The following is an 11,229-nucleotide window of genomic DNA, read 5'->3' on the forward strand; positions in this document are numbered from 1 at the left end:
TACTAAATTTTAATGTATTTCTTTTTTTGACAAAGACATCTAAATTATACACTGAGTAACAACATGACCAGATATTGCAAATACCCCTTTTTGGTGAAATTTAAAAAGGGAACATAAAAGAAAGAGCTTGTGTGGACCCAGCCAACCCAGGGAATGCAAGAGCCGCCACCTTTTGCTTTTGCAGAAGAAAGAGCCCTTTGGGGCGAGTTTGAGTGGGCTGGTCTCATCCCAGTACACTGAATAAAAAGGGTCAGGTGATCAGTTATATTTTCAACAGAGAAAAAAGTCATTAACGTGCAAGAAGCAGTATTGGTAGGGTGACAAATGGGAGAAGGTTGCATGAGGCTATGGCAAGCATTCTCCGAGGGCAAGGAGAGACATTCCCCATCAGAGCTGCAGCGGGGGGACATGGCCGCAGCCGGAGGAGGACATGAGTCCCCATGCCCAGCGCTCGTGGTCAGAGCAGGGGCTTGGACCCACGTTTCTTGATGTGCCCTTGGAGAATTTCACTTCTGTATCATCTCTCCCCTCCAGAGAACACAAAGGGGCAGGAGAGGCATCTTTCATCTATCACAAAGTAAAACCAGATTTAATGATGTGAAAGTGAAGCCGGACAAACTCCCCGCGGGAGGGGAATCAACCCCTGTGACAAACTTCTCTAGGCCTGGGGTGGATCTGTCTGTCACGCCAAGCCTTTAAATCAAGGCCGGGTGCCTTCCTACCAGAGGTGCTCTAATTCAACCGCAAGTCACCGTGCCGGCAGGGTGGCGTTTAATGGGCTGTGTTATGCCGGAGGTCAAGAGAGAGGAACATAACAGTCCCTTCTGGCTTTAAAAATCTATGAATTGATGCAACGTGTGGCAGAGCTCCACCCATACCAATGAGACGGTTTGCTTCCCCCGAATCTCACTTAAAGGAGGGTAAAGCAGACAGTTGGAAGGACAAAGCCTCATGTATGCAATTACCATAAACCAAACAGGAGCTGAAGGGCTGGGAGAAGGGTAGGGGTTTCACTGAACGGCGTTTTTGGTTGGTCCCAGCCAGTTTTACAGCGAGTATTTAGCCAGGTGCTGCTGAGGGACAAGAGCCCTGCGGAGGGTATAGCAGATATAAATGCATCCAGATAAGGAGCAGCAAGTGAACAGAACCTCAATTTCCACGAGGTAGATGCACGAACAAGTTGTTCACAATACAAGGAGCATTTACAGCCATTACTGCAGGGTGATTTACTTAACTCATGGTCATTTTAACCCCCCACCTCCATCTTCCTAGCACAGCTCGCTCTGTCATGGTCTTCCTCTCTTACTACCTGGTGCAGGTAAACCAAATTAATCTATTGGATTGCAGGTGATGTTCTGGCTGGTACAGATGCATGCAACCAATACGTGTAGCTACACGCAAACGTAAGGAATAAGCCAGCAAACACTTCTGGATCCTGAGTTCAGTAAGGCAATTTTTCCTTCCAAACTGGAGTGATAGGAAAATTACTATATGTTTATTTTACAAACATTTCCAAGTTTAACCAATGTGAGCCAAAAAAACCAAAACACCAAATTACCCTCCTGGATGCTTTTTGGATCCAGAGAGCTAACTGTGGCACAGGTGGGGTGTCACAGGGTAAGTTTGTCACTGGTTAAAAAGTAGGGAGATGGGAAGCACCAACTCAACTCCCTTGCAAGTGAAAAGGATCAATGCCCGAGCCCCCAAGGGGACTTCACTCTGTCCTGCCTGGGCCAGAGGAGGGGTACCCAAGCACGTGGCATGCAGTGAGGGCAAACCCAAAGCTCAGGAGTATCTATCTGCCACAAAACTCTGCCACTCAGCCAGCACAAAGCATACCTTCAAGAAAGGGCTGCAATTCTTTACAGTGCTTGCATCAGGCAAATGCATTAATTGCAAGGAAAAGGCGATGCTGGGATGCATTTCTCCTCCTTGGGCTGACCCAGGAACATGTGGTGCTCAGATTCCTGGGGTTCCTGATAAGCCAATGCAGCTGGGGAGTCACTGAATGAGCTATGTTCAAATTAACATCTCTCCTGATTTTAGGACTCCTTACTCAATCCATGCAAAGCTAGAGCTGTGTCACTTTGTGTCATTAGCAATTGCTTAACAGCTCACTTGAGCCTGCTCTTTTCCCCCTCCCAGTCCTCCAGTTTTCAGTTTTTAAAGCAAGGCTGTGCTACTCCGGCATGCATGTCCTGCCTCCGTGCTGAAGACAGATGCACTCAGAGGGTGCTGACTCACAAATGCAGGCAGATTAAAGTTGGATTGCTAAAGCAGTTGCTGTCCCAGCTGTCCCTCTGCCCCCAGCCACAGCAAAGACAGCTGAACTACATGCAGATCAACCCCAGAACTGCTACTGTACATCCTGATGTATGGGGGGGCCCAGAATCAGCCCCAGATGACTTTAATCTGCTGGGCTGTAACACGTAAGCGGCCAGGGGCTGCTTCACGTACAGTGCAGATGTTTTTGCTGTGAGGTGGAGACATCCAGGGAAAGGGAGGAGCAAAGAGCTTGGAGCTCCAGGGGTGTCAGCCGTCTGCACGGGTCCATGAGTCAAGTCGCTGACGCGTGGTAAAGCCACATGCTTTAGTACATGCAGCTTTCCCCATACTGCCCGCCGGTCCGTCTCCAAGAGGTGGAAGGGGTAATGCAGTCCCTAGTCATACTCTGGCCTTTCGCAGGCAGGCAGCAAACAAAGCTGGCAAGCAGGGCAATGGGATTATTTTACCATCTGTGCATTAGAAACTGGCCCAGGAGTCACCAAGCTCGCTTCATGCAGGACATGGCTGCTTTGGTGTGCTAATGACTCCTGCTCACTGTCAGCTGGGGCTAGATTTGAGTCGGGGACAAGGAGGTGGAAAACACATTCTCTTTCCTATTTCAGCGACTGCATCCTTTCAGAGGAAATCCAGTTTGGGGAAGAATGAATCCTCGTTTTAAAGACTGCTTCCCATATGCCGTTCATCAGGCTCCTCACCAGGGCAATCCGCAGCCAGCACCAGTCTGGGGGGACCTCAGGCCCTGGGCAGCCAGCCCACCACAGGGCAGTCCCCCGAGTCCTCCGAAGGGCTTCATAAGTCCTGCCGAGGAAGGGGGGGTAGGAGAATATATTTTGCACATTTCAAAAAGGAAACCTGGGACCTGGTATCTCATTCTAGAAAGTAATCATGGACTTAATTGCATTTTGCTGTAGAGTTGCCTTAACATCAAGGGAAAATCAACAGGGATTGTTCAACATCAAGACTAATCTCACATATGGAACTTACTGAACGTAGGAACCATGTTCTTGCTGGCTCAAGGTGAAATGCTGAGCTAAATTCTCCTTCAGCTGCGAGAAAAGCCCTAGGCACGCTCATCCTGCATTATTCCAACTGTAAAGAGCCTCAATTATACACATATAACCCTTCTCTCCCTTCTACTGCAGTGTCGCAATGCAACAGTGCCTCGTTATGATCAAACTCCTCTTTTATGGCTATAGGAATATGTGGAAGTCTTCTACCTTCATTACACAAATGACTCCTTAGTAGCTTTATTTTAAGAAACTACCCACAACTGGTAACACAACCGCATTTTATCTGTCACTGAGGGGAAGCTGTGACTGACACCTGAGCATGTCCTCAGCAACCGCAAACCCGCACGTATAGGGCAGGTCCTATGCATCTAAGCAACTACAGTAACTCACCACTCCCTCTGCTCCACGCTGAATCACAGTCTTGCTTCTGCTTACAAACTTGCTTGCTAATTGGACATTTAATACTATTTATGCATAGGGAGGAAATATATAATTCCTTTATTGGGATAAAAAAACGATACTAAAGAGCAGGTCAAGTTCCAAATCCAGCAGTAGGTTTTAACCGATGTTGTTCCTTTTTTTCTCTTTTTTTTTTTTTTCTTTTAACAGCTGTAGCTGGGCACAGATGGAAAAACATTTGGTCAGAAAGCAGCAAATTAGTGTTTTCAGGCTAGAATTCTGCTCCCACCGCTCCTCCATTTCCATGCAGCTCAGAATGCTTTATTTCTTCTTAGCATTGACATTTTTGCACACCCAATTCATGCCGTCCTTCAGACAGAGAAAGGTAATGTTAGTCAAGTGAAGGGAAAAGGAATCCCCCAATCCCACCTGACCGCCATTCTGCAAGCACCGTGTTCTGCCTCCTCATCTATGCCACGCCTGCCCTCTGCACCCAAACCCACCATCATTTAAAAAAATAAGTGCTTCTTTGCTCAGTAGATGTTGTCACACAGAGGTTTATTAAATCTTTCACCTGACCATAAAAAGTACCATCATCTCATCATGTCGCTATGTGTGGGTCCTTCGAGGAAGGATCACTTTGCAGCCAAGGTATGTCAGTGGCAGATGAAGGCTCAGTTCCAGGTTCAGCTACAGATAATTTGTGTAACCTTGGGCAAGTCATCTTATCTTTGCGACCGTGGATTTTAGGGGGCTGTTTGTTATACAGTCAGCTCCCTGTTACAAATACGGCTCTAATTCTTTGCTCAGCTGCCAGCCTTGAAATCCAGCTCCATGAAAGCCACTGCAATAACTGGATGTAGACCCTGCTCCTTGTTCCTCAGGGCCCCCACAGAAAATGGGCCCTGAGGGGTCCCACAGGGGTTCAGTGAGAAGCGATGTGGTCACATTTTAAGAGGCTGATACACTCTTTAGGGTATCTCCGTAAAAACATGTGCATGACTTTTCTGACCACTGCAAGCAGGACGGTAACACTTCTGCTGTGAATACCCAATTTGTGAGTTTATTGCCGAGATCCCTGAATCGGATACGCTATTGAAGGCCAAAGCAACACTTTATCTGCTCCTGTCACTCATCTGTTAGGAGGCACACACAACAGAGCGCAAGATGCACAGTCTCCTCATATTTGTGTCCCATCAAATCCATTACCTCTACCCTGCCTACAATGCATCTCTGCTGACAGGGAGGCTCAGGGCAAGAGGGTGGCAGGTACGGTTTTGGGGATGAGAGGGGAGCAGCACATCTTTGTGCTTGGAAACTGGGCAAATCTCACCTTGGAGTTTGGGGGGGGGGGGGGCAGTGATTTCACTGTATTATGTTCTGTGGTCATTTTTGGATCATTAAAATGATCGTTAGACCCTAAAAAAGATCAGAGCCTTTGGGCCAGTGTCGCTTCTAGCCCCATGGCAGCAGTGTTGCTGGCTTCCTATGCCTTTGTCCCCAGACTGCCAAAGACCTCAACTTCCCCACGGACAGATAGCCAAAGGCACAGTACGGCAGGCTCTTCAGGTGAGCCAAGACCCACCACCGTGCCTCCATGTTGCCCCTCAGCCACGAAGGTGGTGGCCATGTCGGAGGGGAGCTAAAGAGTTAAGAGAGAAGAGAGGGAGTCCTCAGGGCTTAATCAGAAGCAGAGAGGTTCTCACTTGAAAATACCAATTCACCTTGATAGCTGCGCTATGTGACACTTCTTATCTGAAGGGGAGCAGCAACTTTTGAAATCAGCCCTTGTTGCTGCGTTAAATAAAGAATAAGTGAGCCCAGCTTGTGCTGGGGTGCACAGGAGGCCCTACACTAATAACAGTTCTAACTCTAACCTTGGGGAGGGTTGATGTCTCCAGTTTCATTTATCTCCACAGCAGAGATCAGTGTAAAACAAATTGTCTGAAATCCTCAGAGCAAATGGGAAAAGACGAGAGGTAGATTCATTTTAAGGCCCAGTAGCTTTGTGTCTTCCCCTTTCAATAACACTGATAACCTAGGTGTAAAACATGTAATGCCTTAAGCAATCAATAGCATGGTTTAAAGCTTATCACTTTAGAGAGAGAGGGAGTGAGTGATTCCCAGCATGAGAAATGCCAGGGCTTAACAATGGGGCTAGGAGGAAAGGTGTCAAGCCTTTAGCTTGATTGTGTGCCTTAGAAATCTGCATGATTGCCTGCAAAGAATAAAAATAAATAAATAACTAAAAATGCTCCCACAATGATTTCAGCTTCCCCTGCCTCGGAAGCAATAATCACATTTGCACACATCATGGCATACAAGGCAAGCAGAGCTCCTCATTCATTTTGAATGTAGGTTTATTTGCTGAACCAAAACAGCTGAGACAGCTTAAAGTAATAAATATCAGCTGACACCCTCTGCTATTCAGCACAGTAATCCCAGAAATAATACATCAGTGCAAAACAACAAACACGCATCCTATCTTCTACCTAATCTGACCACAACCTGAATTCACAGTGATTAAAACTCTGCCGGCTGCTATTCAGGAGCTCAGGAAGGGGAAAGACAGACCATTTCGGCACCAGCACAGCGAGGGTCATAAAGCAGAGTTTATGATGGGATTTACCATGGGTGAGAGCTTGGCTGCATCAAGCATATAATGAGGGCAAAAGAATGACATAGCAAAATGCAAGAGGAAAGGTGAACTCCAAACAGGCTTGAAATATATAAGTAGGTCACTGGACTTTTAAAGCAGGAATAGATTTTTAAAACTCTCTTCTGACATGAGTTAATTGACAGAAAAAAAATCACATTTCATTGTAAATATCTCCCTGCCTGACACTGGTAAAGGGAAAATGAACATGCTCAGCTCTACGTGTGCTGTATCAGAGGCATGTGTGAAACACCTCCATCATCTTCACCCACACCACAGCTACACCTGTAGCTTCTGGTGCAACTTTCTTGGGGGGCGTGTGTTCTGCAGTGTCCCCAAATGCTTTGGAGAACAGCAAATACAATGGAAAGCAAAAGAAACTAAAAGGTATGTTTGCAGTTTTTCTACCTAAGATTTGAAGCAGGACGGGGTGTTGGTAAGATAGAGAAATCCAGGGAAGTTGCTACAAACACAAAGAGCTGCTCTGGGGAAGGCACACGGGAAGGAGGAAACGGTGCTTGAAAGAGTCAAGTCCTCAAGGACTCAACTGTTGTCATCCTTTGTCCCTACACACTCTGTCCCTACATCTGCATGCTTAAAAGATGGGTCTGTGCAGAAAGTACAATCCCTACAGTAACATTTAGATCTTGATAGATGTCCTTGCGCTGCTTTTTTGAGATACAGAGACATTGGCAGGTACTCCGAGGATGGAGACGGATACAATATTAGTATTCCACCCTCAAGTCAACCCTGGGAAAACTTAGCCAGGGAAAGATTTCAGATCTTTCAGCTTTGCATCTCTTGGCTCCTTAACAAGCAGCTAGTAAACTTTACCAAAGCAAAGGGAGAGAAATCCAGGGAAGAGGATAATGCTCCTTGCAGAGAAACGCTGCTCGGCACAACCCCGCCTTGCTGCAGTCACATCTGCTATTGTGCCAAGGGAGTTGTACTCCAACGCCCTTTGGGAAAGGACTGGTAGAGCCTTCCCCGGGAGAAATAAAAAGTCCTGCTTCAGATTAGCCCACTGCTTGCTTATTCTCTGCATTATCAGCTTTGCAGCTATGGGAGTGAAGTAATCTGACTTCAAACGCAGCGAACAAGTCCTTTCCACCCCGTAAAAAGCCTCCCAATTTCTGCTCCCCTGCAAGCCACGGATCAGGCAAGGCCACAAACTTCTGACCCCTAATGTGACCTTAAGGACAGCAAAGCTTAATCCTTTCATGTAATCCTCTGTCTGCCATAACAAATTGGGTCAGGCAAGTGCAAAATTCTCCATCTCGAACGTTTTTGGTATGCGTTATTTTAACTGTCACTTACTTCTCCCTCTGCACAGCTAGGACTGTGCCTTCATTATTTGTCATTTCTTTGCATGTCTGGTCATCATACAGGCTGGCTTTTACAGGCTCCCGCAAGTACGTTATCCATTGTTTTTTGCCTGGGTGCAAGCTTTTCTTTTGTCCTCTGAGACCTTGTATCCCTGATGCAGCACTATAGATTCCCTCCTTACCCTGCTTAAAAAAAAATCACAGGACTTTGCCCTGTAATCTGGAAACATGGTTGCTTTTCCTCAACAAGCACCAGCTCTGCCTGCCCCAGGAGAGCTGCAGCCATAAAAATTGGTTTTAAATCACATTTACATGTAGCCTCAGAACCTTATTAAGATGTGGAAGATCCCCACCTAGCCTGCCCTGGCTAAGACGTCTTTAAGATAAAACCTAGCTCTGAGGATACAACTGTCCTGTTCTAAATCTTGCCCTTATGAAAATGCTGAATTGCAGCATCGCCATAACTTAGGTCTTGGGCTTCATTCTCAATTGGGTTGAAACAGCCAGGGAGGAGAAGGCGGCTCAGCCCTTCCCACAGTCCTTTGGGTCAGACCGGCTCTGGCATAAATTAGAGAAGTTTAGTGGCTACTCTCAGTTCCACTGGCTTTTAATGGTCTCCAGGGGACCATTATGCTTGGGAGACTCTGGACACAATACGCTGCAGCATCATTCTGGAGGACGATTCCTCAGGGCAGGCTGAGCTCCTGCTGCCTTGATTGGAGACTCTTGCTTCAGACAAGAAACAAGCTGCAGAGCACGGACCGGTCCAAAGCCTTGAGTCATGCTTAATACACACCCTGGCCCCTAAATAACACCTCCAGCAAGAGGGCAGGCTGAAAAGCAGAGGAGTCCTGCCTGCTTTCACCCCTCCCCAGCCAGCCAGGGTGGAATGTACGTAGCTTTTGCATGCCAAGGACTACAATTGGAGATCTAGTCACAAAAATACAACCTCAAGAGAGCCTACATGGCACGAGAGAGCTGTTGTGAGGCAACAGTTCCCTTATGTTTCTCTGTTGTCATCGTCGATCACCTCCCTTGCTGTACTCTGTGCAAGGGTCTCTGTGCAAGCTGGTGCAGGACTCTGCTCCGGGGGCAGAGCCCAAATGGCTGCGGCCAGGAGAAAAGGCTTTCCTGGTTTCCTAACTAGGATGAAGGATAAAATCTAGACCCAAGCAGACATTTTGCCTGAAAAAGCCTTTAAGCATGAGGGATGCCACTCCTCCCTCAATGGCACCATGAAGTCTGATTAACAAGATGAGTGCTACCCACCGTTACAGTCAGGAGGTAATGAAGTCTTCAGCTGGCATAACGGGAGCTTACCAGCTGGCTTCCAGAGGACACTGCATGGGGTTTCCAGTTAACCCAGTCACCTCTTTTCTGAGCCTGCCCAGGACATGGCTGGGCCCCTTTTCCAGAGTCCCCAGTGGTTAATTTCAAAAGAGATGACAATATGGATTCCCTCCTTAATTAACAGTTTTATTAAATAACCCATTTCAAATAATAGTTAAATTCTCTAAATTTATATCATTCTATTAACCATAATCTAATCTCATTAACCTTGAAATCCCCAGTCTTAACTACCCAATTCTATACACCATGGTGCTAGCAGCTAAACTAATTATATGACCTTCAAACTATTTCTCCTTCATGTATTGGCATTATTTATCTTTGCTCATTGCTCTTCCTTCAAGCTATCACAAAAATGTTCCCCTATGAACTCTGTTCCTGCATGTGCTCAGTACTAGATATGCCACCACTCTTCCTTGCAAAACCCACCAGCGGTCTCCTATTTTACTCTAGCTAATATATTCCATCAGCAGCAACAGTTTGAGTGCTCGCCCCTTGGCTTTCATTCTGAATACCTGATGCTTCCATGTCTTCATTTATTTTGCTGTCACTCATTGTCATTTCTCAAAGAAGTCCTTAAAGGAGTGACCTGAGATTTAACTACACATAGAGAGCTCCCTTTCTGAGCCATGGGTAGAGACACTGTGTACCACGATCCTCAAAACCATCTTTCTTAGTCTCACTCTTTAAACAAGTTCTCTTTGATTCCCCTAAATTTTGAGCATGTTGACCTCTCCTTAGAGTCCCAGGGCTGAAGATGCTGTTTCTTCCTAGGCTGATCCAGCTGCAACTAAAATCTTTTAGTTTAAAAACCATCTCCCAAACCATTTTGTTCAATGAATTTCCAAGGAAAGGGAGAACTTGGCATTCTTGCTGTTTGATTTGACAGGGCCGAAGTTAGGGCAGAAGAGAAATGTAGGGGCTCTTTTTCTATAAGCTGTAGAGAGTTTGCGACTTCCCTGACCTTCCTGCAATAATCATTTATGGAATAAGCTGCAGTATTTAGGGCAATGAAACTGCAGTCAACAAAGCGGGACTTATCTGGCCTGCATCTAAATTAATTTGTCTAGATAAGCATGATGAACAAAATATATAGGCCTGCAAATACTTTTATTTAGCTCTTGTCTTCTGTTTTCTGGAAGTGAATGCAGAAGCAGATTTAATTTCCCTGGTACAGGGTATTGGGCTGTGTATTTTACTCTATTGAATGTATAGGGATGCACTTCAAGGAGAAGGCACAGTAAGAAGGCGCTATCAACAGAGAAGTGTGCAGGCCACTCCAGAAAGCCCACAGATCAGCTTGAGAAGGAGGCATTTTTCAAAGCTCACCAACAGAAAGCGCCACTTTCTCTCATTTAGTTCTTCTACATCCAACACGCATCCCTGAATTTCACCTGCCACTTTACTGCCCCTTTGCAGCTGGAGAGCTAACTTGGACTTCCATAAACTAGAGGAGAGCCTGGAAGAGGGAAAAAGGTGACCTATGCCTGCCTGCAACCCTGTGAACTGCAGCCTCACTTTCCTGATCACATTTCTTTGGACTTGAATATACACTGCCATTGTGGAATGCATTTCCCTCTACCACCACTTCAAAATAAAGGTTAGAGTTGAAGCCTTTCACTGGATTGGCTGTAACATAGCTGAATTTGTATCTTAGCTAACTAAATAAAGGCCCTCTGGAGGACACCATCTACTACGTTTAGGTCTAAACACCAGGTTAAGAATGTTAAATGAGAAGAACTGCTGTACTGGTCCATCCAGGCCAGCATCCCATTTCCAGATGCCAAGGGAAAGAACATGTAGGAACAGGATCTCCCTTGCTCTGTTCTTTCCTCCCAGTCCCTGGCCCAAGCTGTTCCTCATGAAAAAGCTGCCTCTAGATCTTAGTAGTCAGTTAATTGTCTGTGGATCTCTTCTTCAGAAATTCACTTCGTATTTTTCTGAACCAACTGATACCCTTGGTCTCCACAACATCCTGTGCCAACAAGATCCACAATTTAATTACGCAACTCGCAAAGAAGCACTTATTTTTATTTATTTTAAGCTGTTGTCCAATTATTTCATTAGGAACACCCTTCCTCTAGCAACGTGAAAACCAGCATATAGTCTGACATTTTTATACCTTATTTTATAAATCCTGAAGATGTTCCCACTCTGTCCTCTCTCTTCCAAGCTGCAAGTCCTAATCTATCTATCATCCCTGTGT

At 46.0% G+C, this 11,229-nt stretch overlaps 1 protein-coding gene across 1 annotated transcript in view; it reads right to left on the bottom strand.

Moving 5' to 3' along the window:
• ARL3 (ADP ribosylation factor like GTPase 3) overlaps positions 1 to 11,229 on the bottom strand; it is a 30,527-nt gene continuing 19,298 nt past the window's right edge. The window contains exon 6 of the mRNA XM_059820973.1: positions 1 to 4,064. Within this exon, the coding sequence (XP_059676956.1) occupies positions 4,017 to 4,064 (48 nt within the window). The 3' untranslated portion in view covers positions 1 to 4,016. The remainder of the gene's footprint in view (positions 4,065 to 11,229) is intronic.

The sequence above is a fragment of the Gavia stellata genome, chromosome 9, assembly GCF_030936135.1.
Source record: "Gavia stellata isolate bGavSte3 chromosome 9, bGavSte3.hap2, whole genome shotgun sequence".
Classification (NCBI taxonomy): Eukaryota; Metazoa; Chordata; class Aves; order Gaviiformes; family Gaviidae; genus Gavia; species Gavia stellata.